The following is a 25,556-nucleotide window of genomic DNA, read 5'->3' as shown; positions in this document are numbered from 1 at the left end:
GCACCTCTATAACAGAAGCTCAGAGCAGGGGTAGCAGTGTCTCCAGGAGCGCCTCAATAACAGAAGCTCAGAGCAGGGGTATTAGTGTCTGCAGGAGCGCTTCTATAACAGAAGCTCAGAGCAGGGGTAGCAGTGTCTCCAGGAGCGCCTCTATAACAGAAGCTCAGAGCAGGGTCAGCAGTGTCTCCAGGAGCGCCTCTATAACAGAAGCTCAGAGCAGGGGTAGCAGTGTCTCCAGGAGCGCCTCAATAACAGAAGCTCATAGCAGGGATATTAATGTCTGCAGGAGGGCCTCTATAACAGAAGCTCAGAGCAGGGGCAGCAGTGTCTCCAGGAGCGCCTCTATAACAGAAGCTCAGTTCCGGGGTAGCAGTGTCTCCAGGAGCGCCTCTATAACAGAAGCTCAGAGCAGGGGCAGCAGTCTCTCCAGGAGCACCTCTATAACAGAAGCTCAGAGCAGTGGTAGCAGTGTCTCCAGGAGCGTCTCAATAACAGAAGCACAGAGCAGGGATATTAGTGTCTGCAGGAGCGCTTCTATAACAGAAGCTCAGAGCAGGGGTAGCAGTGTCTCCAGGAGCGCCTCTATAACAGAAGCTCAGAGCAGGGGTAGCAGTGTCTCCAGGAGCGCCTCTATAACAGAAGCTCAGAGCAGGGGTAGCAGTGTCTCCAGGAGCGCCTCTATAACAGAAGCTCACAGCAGGGGTAGCAGTGTCTCCAGGAGCGCCTCTATAACAGAAGCTCAGAGCAGGGGTAGCAGTGTCTCCAGGAGCGCCTCTATAACAAAAGCTCAGAGCAGGGGTAGCAGTGTCTCCAGGAGCGTCTCTATAACAGAAGCTCAGAGCAGGGTCAGCAGTGTCTCCAGGAGCGCCTCTATAACAGAAGCTCAGAGCAGGGGTAGCAGTGTCTCCAGGAGCGCCTCAATAACAGAAGCTCATAGCAGGGATATTAATGTCTGCAGGAGGGCCTCTATAACAGAAGCTCAGAGCAGGGGCAGCAGTGTCTCCAGGAGCGCCTCTATAACAGAAGCTCAGTTCCGGGGTAGCAGTGTCTCCAGGAGCGCCTCTATAACAGAAGCTCAGAGCAGGGGCAGCAGTCTCTCCAGGAGCACCTCTATAACAGAAGCTCAGAGCAGGGGTAGCAGTGTCTCCAGGAGCGCCTCAATAACAGAAGCTCAGAGCAGGGGTATTAGTGTCTGCAGGAGCGCCTCTATAACAGAAGCTCATAGCAGGGGTAGCAGTGTCTCCAGGAGCGCCTCTATAACAGAAGCTCAGAGCAGGGGTAGCAGTGTCTCCAGGAGCGCCTCTATAACAGAAGCTCATAGCAGGGGTAGTAGTGTCTCCAGGAGCGCCTCTATAACAGAAGCTCAGAGCAGGGGCAGCAGTGTCTGCAGGAGCGTCTCTATAATAGAAGCTCAGAGCAGGGGTAGCAGTGTCTCCAGGAGCGCCTCTATAACTTAAGCTCATAGCAGGGGAATTAGTGTCCGCAGGAGGGCCTCTATAACAGAAGCTCAGAGCATGGGTAGCAGTGTCTGCAGGAGCACCTCTATAACAGAAGCTCAGAGTAGGGGCAGCAGTGTCTGCAGGAGTGCCTCTATAACAGAAGCTCAAAGCAGGGGTAGCAGTGTCTCCAGGAGCGCCTCTATAATAGAAGCTCAGAGTAGGGGCAGCAGTGTCTGCAGGAGTGCCTCTATAACAGAAGCTCAAAGCAGGGGTAGCAGTGTCTCCAGGAGCGCCTCTATAACAGAAGCTCAGAGCAGGGGTAGCAGTGTCTCCAGGAGTGCCTCTATAACAGAAGCTCAGAGCAGGGGTAGCAGTGTCTCCAGGAGCGCCTCTATAACAGAAGCACAGAGCAGGGATATTAGTGTCTGCAGGAGGGCCTCTATAACAGAAGCTCAGAGCAGGGGTAGCAGTCTCTCCAGGAGCGCCTCTATAACAGAAGCTCATAGCAGGGGTAGCAGTCTCTCCAGGAGCGCCTCTATAACTGAAGCTCAGAGCAGGGGCAGCAGTCTCTCCAGGAGCGCCTCAATAACCGAAGCTCACAGCAGGGGTAGCAGTGTCTCCAGGAGCGCCTCTATAACAGAAGCTCACAGCAGGGGTAGCAGTGTCTCCAGGAGCGCCTCTGTAACAGAAGCTCACAGCAGGGGTAGCAGTGTCTCCAGGAGCGCCTCTGTAACAGAAGCTCAGAGCAGGGGTAGCAGTGTCTCCAGGAGCGCCTCTATAACAGAAGCTCACAGCAGGGATAGCAGTGTCTCCAGGAGCGCCTCTATAACAGAAGCTCAGAGCAGGGGTAGCAGTGTCTCCAGGAGCGCCTCTATAACAGAAGCAGAGAGCAGGGATATTAGTGTCTGCAGGAGCGCCTCTATAACAGAAGCTCAGAGCAGGGGTAGCAGTCTCTCCAGGAGCGCCTCTATAACAGAAGCTCATAGCAGGGGTAGCAGTCTCTCCAGGAGCGCCTCTATAACAGAAGCTCAGAGCAAGGGCAGCAGTCTCTCCAGGAGCGCCTCAATAACCGAAGCTCACAGCAGGGGTAGAAGTGTCTCCAGGAGCGCCTCTATAACAGAAGCTCACAGCAGGGGTAGCAGTGTCTCCAGGAGCGCCTCTATAACAGAAGCTCACAGCAGGGGTAGCAGTGTCTCCAGGAGCGCCTCTGTAACAGAAGCTCAGAGCAGGGGTAGCAGTGTCTCCAGGAGCGCCTCTATAACAGAAGCTCATAGCAGGGATAGCAGTGTCTTCAGGAGCGCCTCTATAACAGAAGCTCATAGCAGGGATAGCAGTCTCTCCAGGAGCGCCTCTATAACAGAAGCTCACAGCAGGGGTAGCAGTGTCTCCAGGAGCGCCTCTATAACAGAAGCTCACAGCAGGGGTAGCAGTGTCTCCAGGAGCGCCTCTATAATAGAAGCTCAGAGAAGGGGTAGCAGTATCTCCAGGAGCGCCTCTATAATAGAAGCTCAGAGCAGGGGTAGCAGTGTCTCCAGGAGCGCCTCTATAATAGAAGCTCACAGCAGGGGTAGCAGTGTCTCCAGGAGCGCCTCTATAACAGAAGCTCACAGCAGGGGTAGCAGTGTCTCCAGGAGCGCCTCTATAATAGAAGCTCAGAGTAGGGGCAGCAGTGTCTGCAGGAGTGCCTCTATAACAGAAGCTCAAAGCAGGGGTAGCAGTGTCTCCATGAGCGCCTCTATAACAGAAGCTCAGAGCAGGGGTAGCAGTGTCTCCAGGAGTGCCTCTATAACAGAAGCTCAGAGCAGGGGTAGCAGTGTCTCCAGGAGCGCCTCTATAACAGAAGCACAGAGCAGGGATATTAGTGTCTGCAGGAGGGCCTCTATAACAGAAGCTCAGAGCAGGGGTAGCAGTCTCTCCAGGAGCGCCTCTATAACAGAAGCTCATAGCAGGGGTAGCAGTCTCTCCAGGAGCGCCTCTATAACTGAAGCTCAGAGCAGGGGCAGCAGTCTCTCCAGGAGCGCCTCAATAACCGAAGCTCACAGCAGGGGTAGCAGTGTCTCCAGGAGCGCCTCTATAACAGAAGCTCACAGCAGGGGTAGCAGTGTCTCCAGGAGCGCCTCTGTAACAGAAGCTTACAGCAGGGGTAGCAGTGTCTCCAGGAGCGCCTCTGTAACAGAAGCTCAGAGCAGGGGTAGCAGTGTCTCCAGGAGCGCCTCTATAACAGAAGCTCACAGCAGGGATAGCAGTGTCTCCAGGAGCGCCTCTATAACAGAAGCTCATAGCAGGGGTAGCAGTCTCTCCAGGAGCGCCTCTATAACAGAAGCTCACAGCAGGGGTAGCAGTGTCTCCAGGAGCGCCTCTATAATAGAAGCTCACAGCAGGGGTAGCAGTGTCTGCAGGAGTGCCTCTATAACAGAAGCTCAAAGCAGGGGTAGCAGTGTCTCCAGGAGCGCCTCTATAACAGAAGCTCAGAGCAGGGGTAGCAGTGTCTCCAGGAGTGCCTCTATAACAGAAGCTCAGAGCAGGGGTAGCAGTGTCTCCAGGAGCGCCTCTATAACAGAAGCACAGAGCAGGGATATTAGTGTCTGCAGGAGGGCCTCTATAACAGAAGCTCAGAGCAGGGGTAGCAGTCTCTCCAGGAGCGCCTCTATAACAGAAGCTCATAGCAGGGGTAGCAGTCTCTCCAGGAGCACCTCTATAACTGAAGCTCAGAGCAGGGGCAGCAGTCTCTCCAGGATCGCCTCAATAACCGAAGCTCACAGCAGGGGTAGCAGTGTCTCCAGGAGCGCCTCTATAACAGAAGCTCACAGCAGGGGTAGCAGTGTCTCCAGGAGCGCCTCTGTAACAGAAGCTCACAGCACGGGTAGCAGTGTCTCCAGGAGCGCCTCTGTAACAGAAGCTCAGAGCAGGGGTAGCAGTGTCTCCAGGAGCGCCTCTATAACAGAAGCTCACAGCAGGGATAGCAGTGTCTCCAGGAGCGCCTCTATAACAGAAGCTCATAGCAGGGGTAGCAGTCTCTCCAGGAGCGCCTCTATAACAGAAGCTCACAGCAGGGGTAGCAGTGTCTCCAGGAGCGCCTCTATAACAGAAGCTCAGAGCAGGGGTAGCAGTGTCTCCAGGAGCGCCTCTATAACAGAAGCTCAGAGCAGGGGTAGCAGTGTCTCCAGGAGCGCCTCTATAACAGAAGCACAGAGCAGGGATATTAGTGTCTGCAGGAGGGCCTCTATAACAGAAGCTCAGAGCAGGGGTAGCAGTCTCTCCAGGAGCGCCTCTATAACAGAAGCTCATAGCAGGGGTAGCAGTCTCTCCAGGAGCGCCTCTATAACAGAAGCTCAGAGCAGGGGCAGCAGTCTCTCCAGGAGCGCCTCAATAACCGAAGCTCACAGCAGGGGTAGCAGTGTCTCCAGGAGCGCCTCTATAACAGAAGCTCACAGCAGGGGTAGCAGTGTCTCCAGGAGCGCCTCTATAACAGAAGCTCACAGCAGGGGTAGCAGTGTCTCCAGGAGCGCCTCTGTAACAGAAGCTCAGAGCAGGGGTAGCAGTGTCTCCAGGAGCGCCTCTATAACAGAAGCTCAGAGCATGGGTAGCAGTGTCTCCAGGAGCGCCTCTATAACAGAAGCTCACAGCAGGGATAGCAGTGTCTCCAGGAGTGCCTCTATAACAGAAACTCATAGCAGGGGTAGCAGTGTCTCCAGGAGCGCCTATATAACAGAAGCTCACAGCAGGGGTAGCAGTGTCTCCAGGAGCGCCTCTATAACAGAAGCTCACAGCAGGGGTAGCAGTATCTCCAGGAGCGCCTCTATAATAGAAGCTCAGAGAAGGGGTAGCAGTATCTCCTGGAGCGCCTCTATAATAGAAGCTCAGAGCAGGGGTAGCAGTGTCTCCAGGAGCGCCTCTATAATAGAAGCTCACAGCAGGGGTAGCAGTGTCTCCAGGAGCACCTCTATAACAGAAGCTCACAGCAGGGGTAGCAGTGTCTCCAGGAGCGCCTCTATAATAGAAGCTCAGAGCAGGGGTAGCAGTATCTCCAGGAGCGCCTCTATAACAGAAGCTCACAGCAGGGGTAGCAGTGTCTCCAGGAGCGCCTCTATAATAGAAGCTCAGAGTAGGGGCAGCAGTGTCTGCAGGAGTGCCTCTATAACAGAAGCTCAAAGCAGGGGTAGCAGTGTCTCCAGGAGCGCCTCTATAACAGAAGCTCACAGCAGGGGTAGCAGTCTCTCCAGGAGCGCCTCTATAACAGAAGCTCAGAGCAAGGGCAGCAGTCTCTCCAGGAGCGCCTCAATAACCGAAGCTCACAGCAGGGGTAGAAGTGTCTCCAGGAGCGCCTCTATAACAGAAGCTCACAGCAGGGGTAGCAGTGTCTCCAGGAGCGCCTCTATAACAGAAGCTCACAGCAGGGGTAGCAGTGTCTCCAGGAGCGCCTCTGTAACAGAAGCTCAGAGCAGGGGTAGCAGTGTCTCCAGGAGCGCCTCTATAACAGAAGCTCATAGCAGGGATAGCAGTGTCTTCAGGAGCGCCTCTATAACAGAAGCTCATAGCAGGGATAGCAGTCTCTCCAGGAGCGCCTCTATAACAGAAGCTCACAGCAGGGGTAGCAGTGTCTCCAGGAGCGCCTCTATAACAGAAGCTCACAGCAGGGGTAGCAGTGACTCCAGGAGCGCCTCTATAATAGAAGCTCAGAGAAGGGGTAGCAGTATCTCCAGGAGCGCCTCTATAATAGAAGCTCAGAGCAGGGGTAGCAGTGTCTCCAGGAGCGCCTCTATAATAGAAGCTCACAGCAGGGGTAGCAGTGTCTCCAGGAGCGCCTCTATAACAGAAGCTCACAGCAGGGGTAGCAGTGTCTCCAGGAGCGCCTCTATAATAGAAGCTCAGAGTAGGGGCAGCAGTGTCTGCAGGAGTGCCTCTATAACAGAAGCTCAAAGCAGGGGTAGCAGTGTCTCCAGGAGCGCCTCTATAACAGAAGCTCAGAGCAGGGGTAGCAGTGTCTCCAGGAGTGCCTCTATAACAGAAGCTCAGAGCAGGGGTAGCAGTGTCTCCAGGAGCACCTCTATAACAGAAGCACAGAGCAGGGATATTAGTGTCTGCAGGAGGGCCTCTATAACAGAAGCTCAGAGCAGGGGTAGCAGTCTCTCCAGGAGCGCCTCTATAACAGAAGCTCATAGCAGGGGTAGCAGTCTCTCCAGGAGCGCCTCTATAACTGAAGCTCAGAGCAGGGGCAGCAGTCTCTCCAGGAGCGCCTCAATAACCGAAGCTCACAGCAGGGGTAGCAGTGTCTCCAGGAGCGCCTCTATAACAGAAGCTCACAGCAGGGGTAGCAGTGTCTCCAGGAGCGCCTCTGTAACAGAAGCTCACAGCAGGGGTAGCAGTGTCTCCAGGAGCGCCTCTGTAACAGAAGCTCAGAGCAGGGGTAGCAGTGTCTCCAGGAGCGCCTCTGTAACAGAAGCTCACAGCAGGGATAGCAGTGTCTCCAGGAGCGCCTCTATAACAGAAGCTCATAGCAGGGGTAGCAGTCTCTCCAGGAGCGCCTCTATAACAGAAGCTCACAGCAGGGGTAGCAGTGTCTCCAGGAGCGCCTCTATAATAGAAGCTCACAGCAGGGGTAGCAGTGTCTGCAGGAGTGCCTCTATAACAGAAGCTCAAAGCAGGGGTAGCAGTGTCTCCAGGAGCGCCTCTATAACAGAAGCTCAGAGCAGGGGTAGCAGTGTCTCCAGGAGTGCCTCTATAACAGAAGCTCAGAGCAGGGGTAGCAGTGTCTCCAGGAGCGCCTCTATAACAGAAGCACAGAGCAGGGATATTAGTGTCTGCAGGAGGGCCTCTATAACAGAAGCTCAGAGCAGGGGTAGCAGTCTCTCCAGGAGCGCCTCTATAACAGAAGCTCATAGCAGGGGTAGCAGTCTCTCCAGGAGCACCTCTATAACTGAAGCTCAGAGCAGGGGCAGCAGTCTCTCCAGGATCGCCTCAATAACCGAAGCTCACAGCAGGGGTAGCAGTGTCTCCAGGAGCGCCTCTATAACAGAAGCTCACAGCAGGGGTAGCAGTGTCTCCAGGAGCGCCTCTGTAACAGAAGCTCACAGCAGGGGTAGCAGTGTCTCCAGGAGCGCCTCTGTAACAGAAGCTCAGAGCAGGGGTAGCAGTGTCTCCAGGAGCGCCTCTATAACAGAAGCTCACAGCAGGGATAGCAGTGTCTCCAGGAGCGCCTCTATAACAGAAGCTCATAGCAGGGGTAGCAGTCTCTCCAGGAGCGCCTCTATAACAGAAGCTCACAGCAGGGGTAGCAGTGTCTCCAGGAGCGCCTCTACAACAGAAGCTCACAGCAGGGGTAGCAGTGTCTCCAGGAGCGCCTCTATAATAGAAGCTCAGAGAAGGGGTAGCAGTATCTCCAGGAGCGCCTCTATAATAGAAGCTCAGAGCAGGGGTAGCAGTGTCTCCAGGAGCGCCTCTATAATAGAAGCTCACAGCAGGGGTAGCAGTGTCTCCAGGAGCGCCTCTATAACAGAAGCTCACAGCAGGGGTAGCAGTGTCTCCAGGAGCGCCTCTATAATAGAAGCTCAGAGTAGGGGCAGCAGTGTCTGCAGGAGTGCCTCTATAACAGAAGCTCAAAGCAGGGGTAGCAGTGTCTCCAGGAGCGCCTCTATAACAGAAGCTCAGAGCAGGGGTAGCAGTGTCTCCAGGAGCGCCTCTATAACAGAAGCTCAGAGCAGGGGCAGCAGTGTCTCCAGGAGCGCCTCTATAACAGAAGCACAGAGCAGGGATATTAGTGTCTGCAGGAGGGCCTCTATAACAGAAGCTCAGAGCAGGGGTAGCAGTCTCTCCAGGAGCGCCTCTATAACAGAAGCTCATAGCAGGGGTAGCAGTCTCTCCAGGAGCGCCTCTATAACAGAAGCTCAGAGCAGGGGCAGCAGTCTCTCCAGGAGCGCCTCAATAACCGAAGCTCACAGCAGGGGTAGCAGTGTCTCCAGGAGCGCCTCTATAACAGAAGCTCACAGCAGGGGTAGCAGTGTCTCCAGGAGCGCCTCTATAACAGAAGCTCACAGCAGGGGTAGCAGTGTCTCCAGGAGCGCCTCTGTAACAGAAGCTCAGAGCAGGGGTAGCAGTGTCTCCAGGAGCGCCTCTATAACAGAAGCTCAGAGCATGGGTAGCAGTGTCTCCAGGAGCGCCTCTATAACAGAAGCTCACAGCAGGGATAGCAGTGTCTCCAGGAGTGCCTCTATAACAGAAGCTCATAGCAGGGGTAGCAGTGTCTCCAGGAGCGCCTATATAACAGAAGCTCACAGCAGGGGTAGCAGTGTCTCCAGGAGCGCCTCTATAACAGAAGCTCACAGCAGGGGTAGCAGTATCTCCAGGAGCGCCTCTATAATAGAAGCTCAGAGAAGGGGTAGCAGTATCTCCTGGAGCGCCTCTATAATAGAAGCTCAGAGCAGGGGTAGCAGTGTCTCCAGGAGCGCCTCTATAATAGAAGCTCACAGCAGGGGTAGCAGTGTCTCCAGGAGCACCTCTATAACAGAAGCTCACAGCAGGGGTAGCAGTGTCTCCAGGAGCGCCTCTATAATAGAAGCTCAGAGCAGGGGTAGCAGTATCTCCAGGAGCGCCTCTATAACAGAAGCTCACAGCAGGGGTAGCAGTGTCTCCAGGAGCGCCTCTATAATAGAAGCTCAGAGCAGGGGTAGCAGTGTCTCCAGGAGCGCCTCTATAATAGAAGCTCACAAGACTGTTTGGCCCGATACACTAAACAGGCCAACGGAGCTGAGTGTAACGTTAACCTAAATTAACATTAACGCTTATCCAATAAAGGGAATAACCTGATGTTAACCCAGTTTTACTCCTTTAATTAGCGTAGGGTTAAATCTTTCCACCCGTTAGTGCTAATAAAATGCAAAATAGGATTTTTCCCTAACATCACACGTTAGACCCTGCAACGTTTTGCACATAAAAAAAAGATATCATTGTAGTTGCTCTAGTCGTGGTGGATGGAGAAACTCCCAAACTAATCTATGAAAGACTCCTAATCTACTGTTCATGCAATGGCTTTATATTTAATATATAACCCTGTTTACCTAATGTAATGCAATGTCTTCATATATAATATGTAACCATGTATCTGTCATCATAGCTCTGTGCCCAGGACATACATGAAAATGAGAAGTAACCCTCAATGTGTTACTGTCTGGTAAAACATTTTATAAATAAATACAATAAATACACAGCTTACCACATACAAAAAATGTTCCGTTTATTAGGTACAGGTGAACCCCAAAACATGCCGGTCTGGGACATTTAGTTGTGGTTGTTTAACGGCGACCAAGTGACAGCCAGTGTTTAGCCGAGAATAACCTCACCACAAGGACCTCTCACCGCTGGCTGTTTCACCACCAAAATAAGTCTCTAACCCTAACCTCTTACCGTCAAACCCCCTAATACTTACCCGTAACCCCTTACCCTAATCCCCTACACTAAAAAGCTTAACCCGTTAACCCAAAACACCTTACCCCAAGCCCTTACCCTAACTGCTAAAACCTCTCAAGTTAACCCCCTACCCTAAGACTTACCTTCTCGTAGAAGTGGCTGCTGGTGGAGTGTCCAGCGGAGCAGTGGCCGTGGGTGGAGTGTCCAGCGGAGGAGTGGCCGTGGGTGGAGTGTCCAGCGGAGGAGTGGCCGCGGGTGGAGTGTCCAGCGGAGGAGTGGCCGCGGGTGGAGTGTCCAGCGGAGGAGTGGCCGCGGGTGGAGTGTCCAGCGGAGGAGTGGCCGCGGGTGGAGTGTCCAGCGGAGGAGTGGCCGCGGCAGATCCTCTGCAGCCAAACGCCGGCTGGGACTTGTGGCGGCAAGACGGCTGCGAACAAATGTCACATTCTGAAAACATGTCGTGTACCTGCTACATAGATACAGCTGGAGAGTATATATATATATATATATATATATATATATATATATATATATATATATATATATATCCACTTAAGGCCGTTCAGCTGAACACAGGGAATTCATGTTCAGTTATTTAGGTCTTCCCTAAAAGGGCCACCTCGTTACTTCCATCCAGACCCTGAAATATGGGGTTTAGAGAGAGACTATTTTTGTAAAGTTCCACGTGACTTACAGTATACACCTTCCCAAACAGGACACCAATTAGCACTAATTTAACCTTAAGCCTGTGCTAATGAGATAAACCGTGTTTTTGCATATAATTAGCTTTGGGGATAGGGAAAATATGGACCATTACTATTTTAGGTAATCTAGTGTTATTTGCCCTGATTTACCAGAGCTTAGTGTATTTGGGTCTTTATACTCCATTAACTTGGCTATAAACTGTTTTCTGGCTTAGCGCCACTTAGTTCATATGGCCCATGGTGTGTTTAGGTCAATTGAGTTAATTGACCTGGAGCTGTCTCAAAGTTGAGTGCCTTTTTGCACCAGTCTTTAGGGAACACACTTCTTCCTTAATAAATCCTACAGTTCTTATCTCTAAGTGCAGTGCTGAGGATTTCAATGTATCCTATGTGCAAAATACAGATAAGAAATCACACCCACGTTGTGTATATTTATCTGATAAGTGTGTCAGCTCTTCAGAGGAAAGCAAAGTTTATTTTGCTTGAGTTTTCTTACAACTAAAATAGAATAGCATGGCACAGCTACCACAGTTCCATAATCCCTATTAGACATGCTCAGCAGGTTGTGGCAAGAAAGGAGTTAAGTGGCCATCAAGTGTTGTCCATGAGGTGTGCACTTTACAGCATCGCTAAGCCTCTTTAGTTCCCATAGCAACCACAGCATCTATAACACACTCCTTTCTAATTCAGAGCTGCAGAAAGTGATACCCGAAGTCTCGGGTCAGAGCAGCAGAAGATGATGTGAAACGATTGATTACGTAAGGTTGCTTAGTCACTTACACAAATCCCTTTATCTTGTTCTACAAGAATTCAACACAATGTGTTGAAAAAAGTTATTTTTTATGCCCATTCAACCATTAGACCGCTATTAAATTACTGCTACTTTTAGCCAATACTGTACCGTATGTCTACAAAATATCCTTAATTACACATCATGATTACACCTTGCACATGTCTTATTTAAGATACTTGTAATTAATAATGAATTGTGAAGTTGGAAACATTCACATAAAACACTTGTACGATATCAAATATCTCCTACAGTATGTTGATATATTTAAGTCTAGAAGTCTTAGGGATATGCATGTACTTATGCTAGGAATGCTTCAGAGATATATCGATTCGGGGGAAAAGTTCCTTTTGATACAAAAGTTTGCAACACATTTGATTAAACACTTGTAGTGGTGTTTCCCCCACCCTCTGGGAAATTTGCCCTGCTACCAGGTGTGTAGTACTGGTACCTGCTGGCTTACAGGATACTGAGGTGTCCGCCAGTGGTGTTGGGGACATCAGTACAGGTTTCTGGGGTAGATGATAGTTCTTTATCTCAAGAGCGCCTCTATAACAGAAGGTTAGAGCAGGGGTAGCAGTGTCTCCAGGAGCGCCTCTATAACAGAAGGTTAGAGCAGGGGTAGCAGTGTCTGCAAGAGCACATTTGTAACAGAAGCTCAGAGCAGAGGTAGCAGTGTATTAGTTGGTGTCCTGCCTCAGCAGCCATGTTGGGAGATAATTATACAGACAACATTAGGGACAGTGAAGGAATATGGTTATTGTTCTGGCCCTCCAGCACCTTGTAACAAAGAGGTAGGGTCCAGCAGCTTAACTCATTCCCTTTAAATGCACACAAAGTCTTTCTGTCTTCTGCAGCTTTTTGGTAAAAGTACAGAGCATAAAAATAACTTGGGGGGTGGCACTTGTGAGAGGAAGGTAAATAAATAATGCCTTGTATTGGAGAGGCAGTAAGGGGTGTGTACTCACAAAATGAGGGATCCAAAAGGAAATATGCTAGTCTGTACAAACAGGGTATAGACAGAGGAGCATACCAAATACTGAAACATGGCAGGGTAGTATGGGCAAACCATCTCAGGTTTTTGAGCATAGGGAGGTTGCCAAGGCAATTGGCACAAACTATGGTAGAAAGGCAACATTTGCAGCAACAATGCGCAGCTAGGCTGCGCTTATACAGCCGGCGACGGTGACGCAACTGATGACGTCATCCGTCGCTGTCACCATTGCGAAAGTTGTATTTCAGATTGTGGAGACGTCGCTGACTGCAAGGCCAGTGACGTCAGCAAGGGGGAAGGCAGGTGGGCGGAGAAGCTCCCTGATTCGCTTATAGCCAGTCACATGTGGAGACCGTCTCTCCAAAAATCAAATTCACTGACTACCAGAATTTTGGTAGCGCTGTCGCTCCGTCGCGCCGTCACGGTCGCGTTTGAGACAGGCACCACGATGAAGCGGGAGCGACACCAAGTTTTCACGGGGTTGAAATCCATTAGACCAGTAAGGTGCCGCCGATCTTGCTGCACTCAAAGGGTTAAACAATGATTAAAAGGGAAAAAAACACAACATTGATATGAAGAACACGGACAATGTGATATTGTGTTTGCTTTTGTCTGCCGTGATTCTGTCTCCCCGTGATTCTGTCCCCCCGTGATTCTGTCCCCCCCGTGATTCTTTCTCCCCGTGATTCTTTCTCCCCGTGATTCTGTCTCCCCGTGATTCTGTCTCCCCGTGATTCTTTCTCCCCGTGATTCTTTCTCCCCGTGATTCTTTCTCCCCGTGATTCTTTCTCCCCGTGATTCTTTCTCCCCGTGATTCTGTCTCCCCGTGATTCTGTCTCCCCGTGATTCTTTCGCTGTTTTCTCAGAAGGCTGATATCTTTGTCTTTGATTTTTCAGGTGAGAAATGTCGAAGCTTTATTACTCTCACACCCCCTGCAGACCGAGGTAAATATTCTGTTTGAACGTGTCTTTGATTAATTCTGTTAAGAATATTTATTACAAGGAATTATATCTACAAATGCCATAGCAACATAGTGGATAAGGCTACAAAAAGACAGATGTCCATTGAGTTCCACCTTTTGTTATATTCTAATTAGGAGACATACCTGTCCTATATTTATAGTTTAATACTCGATATAGTATTTCTTTATTTTTGTACAGTCCCCCGCTGTCCTTACCTTTGGAGCATATGATGTGGAGAAGACTTCTGGAACAGTCTTATAAGGGTTGAGTGGAGGACTTATTTTTGCATTTATCACTTTTGCACACTGTTGTGCTCACTAATTATATGATTTTTTTAGTATTTGTTCACTACGCACTTCACTGCGAGCGTTTTGGGTGCCACTTATTGTTTTTGCTGGTATATTTATAGTTACACTGATCCAGAAGAAGGGGAAAATATTGTCCTGACTCCAGAAATGGCAATCCGATTTCCCCCTCAAACATTGCTCTTCCTACGTTTAACTTATTCTGCATACAGTTTGCCTAAAGATGTTTTTGGTGACATATTTGTTCAGAATCATTTCCCATAAAAATATTTTAAAACAATTAAAATGTAGCTAATTCAAGGCAGGTTTTGGTATTTTGCAGGGTAGGTATTGTATAAAAAACTTGTTACTGTATCTGTGGTAACTTTTAGGTACAGTATTATTATAAGTTACCTACATGCGTCTTCATCTAGATATCTGAATAAACCTTGTAACTCCATTTTTCCCCATGGCCATGGAATAAAACAAATAATTAGTAAGCGTACCTGGCATATAAAACATACAGTATATAACTATTTCAGTTTGAAATGCTTCATAAGTCACATATACTGTATAGCCCCACATTACAGAACATAGGGACGAGTGCACTCATTTTAAGAAAAAGAATTAAGGAAAATACATTCAGTTGTACTATGGGAAATTGCCTTAATTGTGTCAATGCATCAAGGACGTTGCTCCAGTTTTGCGCAATGTGCGGCAGCTTGTGCTTGGGGAGTGACAATCGGAAGAGTTCCATGAAGCACAGATTCTTATAATGAGATGTATGTAGAATTCTGCATCTCCGTGCATTACTTTCATTACTCCACAGCAAAGGTGGAGTTTTACAAATCTTCAACATGTGACAATTTGGAGCCTAAGTAAGCTTGGTATGGGGACCCAATTTGGAGCAAAAAAATGGTACAGTGCATCAAAATATTATTTCTGTGAGTTGATACATAGGCACCTTTTCCAAATGTGCCTCTTTTTTGTGTGCAAGTGCTGTGCTCATGCTCTGTGAGCTGGGGGTCTTTACTGTATATGAGCTGTTTGCTTTATTTTGGATCATGCATTAGTGCCTTTTAAAGCTGCAGAAAATACTTGTAGCATTAAAAACAACAACTCTGAATTACATTTGTGATGTATTATAATGGAACATCATTTTTTGTTTCTATAGCAACCATTTACAAATTCACATCCCCTTCCTCTTCTGAAACAGGCTCTCGCACATCCCTATTTTTAGCCCTGCCCTCTCTCTAGCAGTGCACCAATTGTATCTAGTGACTGCCTGGTCACATGATCTTACCCACAGAACCTTGCATCTTTGGGTCTTCTGCTGCACTGACAGCCATTTAGTGAACCCCCGAGCCGAATCTTCACACATCGATAACAGAAAAACGGATCGATCGTCAACTTAGCTAATTACGTATCATTGCGTGGAATGTTTTGATGCACATATGCAAGGGGGAAAATAAGATGTATTTATTTTTTAAACGGCAGCTTGCACTGCTGCTTTAGCAAATGCTTCACAAATTGAACATAACATGCATGAATAACCTCTTGTAATAAACTAAAGTTGCATGAAAGGAATTTCTGTCTCCCTGCATGTGATTGTTTTTCCATTATCCCATACATGAACTGACTGCAGCGGTTACAAGTATTTACAGATAGAAATACAAAATAAACAAAATCACAGGCACGCAAATTATCAATATGGTATGTGGTGTTATGAACTCGCAATGTATTCCTTTTTTCATTGATAATACCTGTGACTGATTCTTCTGCCTGATAATGTACTTGGTGCATAGTCAGACACTTTGCAGAAGACAGACGTATCTTTACTGGTACAGGAAAACAGGGCATAAAGTCCAATGCTGGTGCAGCAGAAAAAAATCCACAGGTGTAACATATATCATGTCTCATAAACCATGGACTCCATAATTTGAAAACTTGTATAAAACTGCTTCAGAAGACTTGACAGCAATTGTCATCCCAATTGAAAGTTCATAAGCACGTGACTGCCAGTATTGGCTTAAATCTTGGAGTGGGATTTATAGGGTAATGGGAGCACACCACACCAAAGGTTGAGGGTCCCCTTTTCACCAACCACACTCAGATAGATGACACAATCAGAATAATATCAAAGTCCACTCACTGTTGATGTAAAGTTGAAAGGAGCAGGAAATACATGTAGGTGTGCATCCATCTTGATTGAAGATCAGGAGAAAATAGCCTCTAGGGAGGAAAGTGGAGCACAGCCCAGGGACAAGTAACAGGAACCAGAACACCATAGCTTAAAAAACTCCTTTAATGGTCAACAAGTGGAGACACCACAAAAAAAGACCAACCACCCACTCTGACGCGTTTCGGGCTAAGCCCTTTGTCCTCTTTGACAAAGGGCTTAGCCCGAAACGCGTCAGAGTGGGTGGTTGGTCTTTTTTGTGGTGTCTCCCCTTATTGACCATTAAAGGAGTTTTTTAACCTATGGTGTTCTGGTTCCTGTTACTTGTCCCTGGGCTGTGCTCCACTTTCCTCCCTAGAGGCTATTTTTTTCCTTATCTTTACTGGTACACTATAAGGTGAACAAAGGTCAAATCACAATACTCTCTAGAGGTAGAAGGCTGCACTGAATTCAAATAGTTCTCTGTAAACAAAAATGAAACCTCCTCTGTTAGGGTTTGTATTTGTAAACTACAAAGTGGTGTTCTATGTGTAGGACTTTTATACATCTATTATAGTAAGTTTAAAGCAGCAGTTCATGTTCCCCAATATTCAAATGAAATACCGCACAGTTAGAAGTCTAACTCCTGGGCCCTGCCATTCCACTCGCCCTTTCCCCTCCTCACCCCAATTTTCATTCGACAACTTGCCATGGGCAATGCCATAACCGTGACCCTACCATTCCCCCCATCAATGCTCAACAGCTGACACACATACAGTGGAAAACAATGGCACTTACAGAAGCAAACTACGATGTATTATAATATGGCAAAACATACAGGACACCTACAAGCTCATATTGAACCCCGAAAATAACCACAACATATATATATATATAAGTGTCACAGAGGAGTTCTACTGAGCATGGCAATATATATTTAAAACCAGAGACAGAACATGAAACACAGACAGAGGTCAGTGCACATCCAGTGAAACTTATACACAGTACAGTGCCTAAATATATATGTATAATAGATATCTATTAAATAAAATGGTCTTTTAGTTTAACATTTTGGCCAAAGTGTTGTAAGCCCTTGAGCCACTACACGGCAGACCACATCTCAAGGGTACCTAACACTAATATAAATTTTTAATAACCTGTGCATTTCCAGGAAAAATGATTTATAATAAATCTGTCAAAATTAGTTGCATAGTTCTAAGTCTGATTGAAGCTCTTATTAACCTGTACATTACCAGGAAAAGCACTCTGTATTAGATTTGTCACAATCAAACTGCAAGCAAGCAAGTTCCCCTGAGAGTCGGAGATGCAATGGAGTGAGCTTTTAACCATTTAAATGTGGGACCATTTTATTTAATAGATATCTATACATATATATTTAGGCACTGTACCGTGTATAAGTTTCACTGGATGTGCACTGAGCTCTGTCTGTGTTTCATGTTCTGTCTCTTGTTTTAAATATTATAATATTGCACCAAGCAATCCCTCCCCAACCTCTTCCTCCTACACAACCACTACCTGTAACTCCTCAGAGTCCTGCCGTGTAAGAGCCCGCTCAGTATCCATCTCAGCATGTTTTACTGTTGATAAATCAGGGATCTAGCATTGTAGCTGAAGCATAGTGTTCAGATTTTAAAATGCATGTTACCCTTGGGTCCTCATAAAGGGCGATGACACATATTGTGTAGATTCTGGAAACACTTTATCTGCTTCACCTGCTTTTTTCCCCTCAGTAGCCGGATGGGGGTATGACTTGATTCAGGGTAGCATTTGCACATTTCTCTTCTCGTGCAGTACTGCAAAAGGTTGTAATACTTCACTCACATGCCTCAGGAATTTCCACTATGATGAAGTTAGAAAAGTGGTTCCTTTTTCCGCACGTCTTGAGTTGACGTGCAGCTGGCTATTGTTTGTTTCTGTTGTAACTAATATAGAGAAAGCTGAATTCCACCAGCCAATCACACTGCAAATGAACCTCATTCAGTTTTCTGCCACTGCGAGCAGTCCGATCTTCTTAAAGAAAAAGCTGTACAATGAAATTGATGGTGAGCAAAAAATTAGTTATGTGCATGTATTCGGCAGGACTGAGTGCATATACAATGCTGGCTCCGTTATCAGAAATGTGGGGAAAGTCCAAGGGGCGATCAGCTGTTTTTCAGTAGATTGTTCTAGTTTTTCCATGAACCTGGTGAAGGGCGGTTTAGCCCCAAAAACATTGTGTTAAGTTCTCTGCACATAAAGATGTGATTTAATAAACTTTGATCTTCACTATTTGGGACCGGTGTGCAGTTACTTCTTGTTCAGAATCTGCTGTATGAGAGCAGCACCACAGAATGCCACGTGAGTATATCTGCACCAGAGGTGCCCGGAGAAGAAGTGATAAACAGCTAATGAGTGTGACAGTTTTTGCATCACTGTTTGTGTCTTGGCCACGTCAGAAGGAATTGTAATAGCGCTACACGATGTAGCGATAGGGTTTGCCTTTGCCTTAGACATCATGTTTGTCTTACACTGCCAAATATACACAAAACTGTCATTTGAAAATACGATAAAACCTTTATTTGTTAACAATTAAAATAAAGGTCAAACACCAGAAACAAAACTGTAAATCAAATGTAGCTTGACTGATGATGCAAACTGTGTTAAAATACAGAATATCTTATTATTAAGATGAAGGTCCGGGCGTGCTTCACAGTCTGACTCTGCTAAGAACTCTTCTCCTAGGAGTCATCCTGTGGTGAGCACTAGTTCTTCACTCATTCCCAATTCCCTCCCATGGGGACTCTTCTTCTCCCCATCCTGAACCACACTCACCACCATAGATAATGGGGGCCAGGAAGTGAGAGAGAGACAGAGCAGTTGGCATAGTGGGACAGGTTCGTTTCCCCATGGCAGACTTTGTATCCCTTCACGTGGCACTGTGTTACAGCGCGGTGTTACTAGTGGTGCACCACTTCAGCCTGTGTGTGTATGGGTTCCCAGCGAGCATGCAAAGCTGTGCCACCTCCTGCTATTTTCATTTTTTGGTGTGGATATACTTTTATAGTTCCTCCTCAAATAGGTGATGATGGAGATGCAACACCATCTTCACCCTCATCCTAAATGCAATTGGTCGAGTCTCAATCTATGACCTACTTTTACCCCACTCCTTGTGCTTTACGGTTGGGGCAATTACTACTACAGAGGACTCAGAATTAGTGTGGAAATACTGGAATGACAAAGAGGTGTAGTTACTGACCTAAAGTACAGTTACTGACCTTAACCCTCACCCTAACCCTTACTGACCTAATGTGTAGTTACTGACCTTACTGACCCAATGTGCAGTTACTGACCTTACTGACCTAATGTGTAATTACTGACCCTACTGACCCAATATGCAGCTAGTGACCTTACTGACCGACAGTAATGTGCAGTTACTGACCTTACTGACCCAATGTGCAGTTAGTGACCTTACTGACCTAAAGTGCAGTTACTGACCTTAACCCTCACCCTAACCCTTACTGACCTAATGTGTAGTTACTGACCTTACTGACCCAATGTGCAGTTATTGACCTTACTGACCTAATGTGTAATTACTGACCTTACTGACCTAATGTGCAGTTACTGACCTTAATCCTCACCCTAACCCTTACTGACCTAATGTGTAGTTACTGACCTTACTGACCCAATGTGCAGTTATTGACCTTACTGACCTAATGTGTAATTACTGACCTTACTGACCTAATGTGCAGTTACTGACCTTACTGACCCAATGTGCAGTTAGTGACCTTACTGACCTAAAGTGCAGTTACTGACCTTAACCCTCACCCTAACCCTTACTGACCTAATGTGTAGTTACTGACCTTACTGACCCAATGTGCAGTTATTGACCTTACTGACCTAATGTGTAATTACTGACCTTACTGACCTAATGTGCAGTTACTGACCTTAATCCTCACCCTAACCCTTACTGACCTAATGTGCAGTTACTGACCTTACTGACCTAATGTGCAGTTACTGACCTGACACTGGTTCCGTGAAGGCCATTTTAGGGCTTGGGTTGTGGTGATGGTATTGGATGTTTCACAATATCTTCCTCATGTGACTGGCATCTTCCATGGCTTTTCCTCTGCTTTGAACACTAAGGATGGGACCTTCATTGGTGTTTTCATTTTAATATTGGTTTCGGTTCTAAACAAACGTTGTGTTTTGGTTTTGGATGCGGATTTGGTTCTAAAAGATTTTTGTATTTTGGTTTTCGTTTTGGATTTTTCTTTCTAATTATGATACAAAAATTATTTTTAAAATTGGAACTTTTGTGCCTGTCTTTCACATACAGATATACAGTATGTACATGTGTGTGTATGAACATGACAGTATGTACATGTGTGTGTATGAACATGACAGTATGTACATGTGTGTGTATGAACATGACAATGAATTAGGCCTTGATTATACCAGATGCCGCTGAGCGGCAGCGCGATCCGGTGATGTCGCCCTGCGCTGCCGCCGAACGGCATCTTGATTATTGGAGAGCAGACAGGAGAGGAAGCGAGGAGGCGTGACTGTGAGCGGTTCGCCCTCATTGGCTGAAGCGCTCACGTGATACGGCTGTCGCCTGCCAATAACAATTTTGAAAATCTCTTCTGGAGACTGGCGCCCTGTTGCTCCAGGCGACGCGCTGGTGTGTAAACATCGGGTTTCAGCCATTTCTTTTCCAGCCGGCGGCGACTTCTGGTATAATCACGGCCTTATGCATCGTACAGTACAGTATGTATCTCTTTAACGTACATCTACTGGTACATTTATTTATTTATTTATAAAATATTTTACCAGGAAGTAATACATGTTGTGACAGAAACCAGGGGTTGGTAATAAACTCCATATACAGGGCTCCCAGGATACTGAACAGTTTCTGTCCTGTCTAAGCTGAACAGGGCAGCCTCGTGGTACAGGCACTCCATTCCACAGTTTGTCTGCTGCCTGTTTTCTGTCACCTGTCATGCTGATTAGAGTTCAGGTATATAAGACCTGTTTCCTGTTTCCTCTGGGCCCCGCCCAAGAGCCTGGAAGGCTGCTGAACTGCAGAGGGGTGAGAAAGCCTCTTTCCCAAATCGCTTCATTCATTCTGTTAGTTTGTCTAAAGACTGCAAAGGTACTTATTTTGTTGGTGGAAGTGGACAAGCCACTTCCAACTCTGAGTCAGGGACATCTAAGTTTAAGTTATCGCTCAGACGAGCAGCTTTTTGTTTGGCTTTGTTTTCTGTTTAAACTGTGGCAGTCTCAGTGCCTGGGACTGAATAAACCAGGCATAGCCTGTTTAAAGGAACAGTACGTGACGTCTCATCATTTAACCTACCCTAAAAGACCGTGTTCTAACAGTCCCGGACAGACGGCGGAGCCCCGGAGTAAGCCGTTTGTCACATATGGTGGAGAATGCGGGCAGAACACTGAAAGGTCTGGGGGTTAAAGAACTTTAAAAAAAAAAAAAAAAGAAGGTTTTTTTTTTCTCTCTCTCCAAACAAGATGGAAGACGTGGTGAGTGCGCTGGTACGCAATGTCGCTGTCCAGAAAGACGCGAATGAAGCCCAGCAACAGGCGAGTGAAACCCAGCGACAGCTGTTAATAGCCCAGCAAGAGACTAATGCAAACCAGCAAGAGACAAACCGGCTGCTGAGAGAGGAGCAAAAGCGGTTCGCTCAGGGCTTACAGCAGGAACTCGAGATCCTGAGGGGGACTATCAGTAACCTTCCACTGGCAGAGGCAGCCCCAGTTCCGAAAATGACCAGGGCAAGCCACTACCTTCAGAAGATGGGACCCTCGGATGATGTGGAAGCCTATCTTCTCACGTTTGAACGCACGGCACAGAGAGAGGGATGGCCAGAAGCTGAGTGGGCTGGTCTAATCGCACCCTTCCTAAGCGGCGAACCCCAGAAGGCTTACTTTGATCTAGAGCCAGCCGAAGCTAACGTCTATGCAAAATTGAAGTTCGAGATCCTCGCCCGCCTTGGCGTAACCACGGCTGTTCGTGCCCAAAGGTTTCACGCATGGTCCTTCACGATGGATAAAGCCACCCGAAGCCAGATGTATGACCTCATCCACCTCGCCCGGAAGTGGCTACAACCCGAGATCAACTCAGCAAGCCACATCGTGGAACGGTTGGTCATGGACCAGTTCTTGAGGAAACTTCCCTCTGCCTTACGCCGTTGGGTCAGTCGGAATGACCCCCACAATGCGGATGAGCTTGTGGCCCTTGTAGAAAGGTACAGTGCAGCAGAAGAGCACCCGCAACCCACAGTCGTGGAGCAACCCCACTATCCGAGGTTCCAGGACTCTTCCAGAGACGGTAAAAGGGTACCGGGGTTAAGGGGCGCTGAAGAGCGGCGACCACCTTCACGCCGCTCCAGCAACAGTGGTTCGCACACTAAGGGCAATAGCCAACATGGGGAGCCGGGAAAAGGCTCTAAGTGGGACACAGACTATGTACCTAAATGTGTAAATTGTCATGAGAGGGGCCACACAGCAAAAATCTGCCCACTAAATGATGAGCCCATGCAATGCAACAGCGTGGAACCTTATTCGCTGTTGTCCCAATGTATGGGCCCTAGCCCAGAGGACCCCTTGAATAACCATCTGTGGGCATTTGTAAAGGTTAATGGTAAGAGGGTTCGGGCACTTCTTGACTCTGGGAGTATGGTCACACTAGTGTCCGAATACCTATTGCCCATTAAGAAGAAACAGGTAAACAGTTCACAAAGAGTGGCAATTTGTTGTATACATGGGGATAATCATGAATATTCCACTGTTGATGTTTTTTTTGAAACAGAATTTGGTTCTTTAGATTTCAAGGTGGGTGTTGTACCCAAACTGGCACATGATGTGTTAATAGGGACCGACTTTCCCCATTTTCTAAAAATGTGGTCCCCAGCTCAGAATAGCGCCCAGAGTTCAATAGCAGACCATAACGAAGTGTTAGAAGAAACAAATCCTTTCCCTTTTTCAGAAATGGAGGTTGACGAGGGCCCAAATAAGAAGGGGGAAAAGGAGGAGTGCTGTGAAATTCCCTTCCCCATCACTACTTTGGTAGGGAATACCCCAAATCAAGATGTTGATCAGGCACTTACCACCCCAGTACAGGATAAGACCCTCGCTGACCTAGAGGTCAGTCCTGGGAGTTTTAAGAAGGCCCAGTGGGAGGACCCCACATTAGCGGTAGCAAGGGGAAATATACGGGACCAGAATAGTACTCATGGCCAACCAGATAGGTCACTTGCTTACCCCTACTTCGAGGTAGAGAACGACCTAGTATATCGGGTTGATAAAAGAAAATCAGTTACAACTAAACAATTGTTGGTACCACGGACATTCCGTAACGTAGTATTACACCTCGCACATAGTCATCCATTGGGGGGACACCTAGGGGTGGAAAAGACAAAAGAAAAGGTTCTCCGAAGCTTTTATTGGCCTGGGGTTCTGGCAGAAATTACAAACTATTGTTCCTCATGCCCAGAATGTCAGATCACCGCCCCGTTCAAAGCATACCGCAGCCCATTGGTACCCCTTCCCATAATAGAGGTACCATTTGACCGGATTGCTATGGATCTAGTAGGACCCCTAATAAAGTCTGCTAGGGGACATCAGCATATATTGGTAATATTAGATTATGCTACCCGATATCCGGAGGCAGTTCCCCTACGTAGCACCTCTGCTAAAAACATAGCAAAAGAGTTAGTACTTCTGTTTTCCCGGGTCGGAATTCCTAAAGAGATCTTATCTGACCAGGGAACACCATTTATGTCCCAAGTAACAAAAGAGCTATGTAAACTCCTAAAAATCAAGCATCTCAGAACCTCAGTCTATCATCCACAAACAGATGGTTTAGTGGAAAGGTTCAATAAAACCTTAAAGAGCATGTTACGCCGGGCGGTCGATAAGGATGGGAAAAACTGGGACTGTTTGTTACCATACCTGTTATTTGCCATTAGGGAAGTTCCCCAGTCATCCACAGGCTTCTCCCCGTTTGAACTATTGTATGGCCGACATCCAAGGGGCTTACTGGATATAGCCAAAGAAACTTGGGAACACGAGGTTACCCCTTACAGAAGTGTAATAGAGCATGTTGCCCAAATGCAGGACCGCATTGCTGCAGTCCTACCCATAGTGAGGGAACACATGGAGAAAGCTCAAGAAGCACAAAGGAATACGTATAATAAGGGTGCTAGGGTCAGAATTTTTTTTCCAGGTGATAGGGTACTAGTTTTGGTTCCCACCGTGGAGAGTAAATTCCTTGCTAAATGGCATGGGCCATATGAGGTCTTGGAAAGAGTGGGAGAAGTAAATTATAGGGTAAGGCAGCCAGGTAGGAGGAAACCTGAGCAAATTTACCATATAAACCTACTCAAGCCCTGGAAAGATAGAGAGGTCTTGTTAACCCTAGTACCCCCAGGTCCGTCAGAGAATCAAGAAACTGACCCAGAGGTTAGCATAGCTGAAACACTGTCCGTGCATCAGAAACGAGAGGTCCAGAGTTTAGTGAGAAGGAACAAAGAAATCTTCTCTACACAGCCAGGTAAAACTAACGTAATTAAACATGACATAGTCTCTGAACCGGGGGTCCGAGTTAACCTTAAACCGTACCGAATCCCAGAGGCCAAGAGAGAGGCTATAAGTTTAGAGGTTAAAAAAATGCTAAAACTAGGCGTAATTGAGGAATCCCAAAGTGGGTGGAACAGCCCTATAGTTTTAGTCCCAAAGCCAGACGGTACAACAAGGTTTTGTAATGACTACCGGAAACTAAACGCGGTGTCAAAATTTGATACTTATCCTATGCCCAGGGTGGATGAACTTGTAGAGAGACTGGGCAAAGCCCGATATCTCACAACCCTAGACCTAACAAAAGGGTACTGGCAGGTTCCCCTCACAGAAAGGGCAAAAGAAAAAACAGCCTTCTCAACCCCAGACGGCCTCTTTCAATATAAGGTGCTGCCTTTTGGCTTACATGGAGCTCCCGCCACATTCCAAAGAATGATGGATAAAATTTTAAAACCACATGTTCGGTACGCTGCCGCCTACCTGGATGATGTGGTAATCCATAGTGAAGATTGGCAGTCCCACCTTCCAAAGGTCCAAGCTGTGCTCGACGCAGTTCGGTCTGCTGGACTAACTGCTAACCCCGCTAAATGCACTATTGGTCTGGAGGAGGCCAAGTATCTGGGGTATTCTATTGGTAGAGGGTTACTCAAACCACAAACACTCAAAGTAGAGGCGATACAAAATTGGCCAAGGCCAGTCACAAAAAAACAAGTAAGGACCTTTTTGGGGTTAATTGGCTACTATAGGAGGTTTATTCCCAATTTTGCAACTAAGGCAACCCCACTAACCGACCTCACAAAAGCAAGAGGACCGCTAATGGTAAGGTGGTCCCCCGAAGCCGAACAGGCCTTTAGAAGCCTGAAAGAAGCTCTCTGTGCCCAACCAGTGTTGGTCACACCTGACTTCTCCAAAGAGTTCGTAGTCCAAACCGACGCATCTGAGGTAGGGCTGGGGGCGGTACTCTCCCAGGAGTCTCAAGGGGAGGAGCACCCCATCCTTTATTTAAGTAGGAAACTAAATCCCCAGGAGAAAAATTACTCCATAGTCGAGAAAGAGTGTCTCGCAATAAAGTGGGCTGTAGAGACACTCAAGTATTATCTGTTGGGGAGAAAGTTCCGATTGGTCACAGATCATGCACCCCTTACCTGGATGTGTCAAAATAGGGAGAAGAACGCTAGGGTGACCAGGTGGTTCCTAAGCCTACAGCCCTTTAAATTTTCTGTGGAACACAGGTC

General features: G+C 47.5%; 1 protein-coding gene across 2 annotated transcripts in view; it reads left to right on the top strand.

The window, feature by feature from the left end:
* Positions 1–25,556, top strand: part of GSG1L2 (GSG1 like 2) — a 58,522-nt gene that overhangs the window by 8,970 nt on the left and 23,996 nt on the right. For both annotated transcript variants that reach the window (XM_075579594.1, XM_075579593.1), the window contains exon 2: positions 13,225–13,272. In XM_075579594.1, coding sequence (XP_075435709.1) covers positions 13,225–13,272 — 48 coding nt within the window. The remainder of the gene's footprint in view (positions 1–13,224; positions 13,273–25,556) is intronic.

Source organism: Ascaphus truei, chromosome 22, assembly GCF_040206685.1.
Source record: "Ascaphus truei isolate aAscTru1 chromosome 22, aAscTru1.hap1, whole genome shotgun sequence".
Classification (NCBI taxonomy): domain Eukaryota; kingdom Metazoa; phylum Chordata; class Amphibia; order Anura; family Ascaphidae; genus Ascaphus; species Ascaphus truei.
Note: the sequence above shows the minus strand (reverse complement) of the source record. Positions and strands in the feature narration are given on the sequence as shown.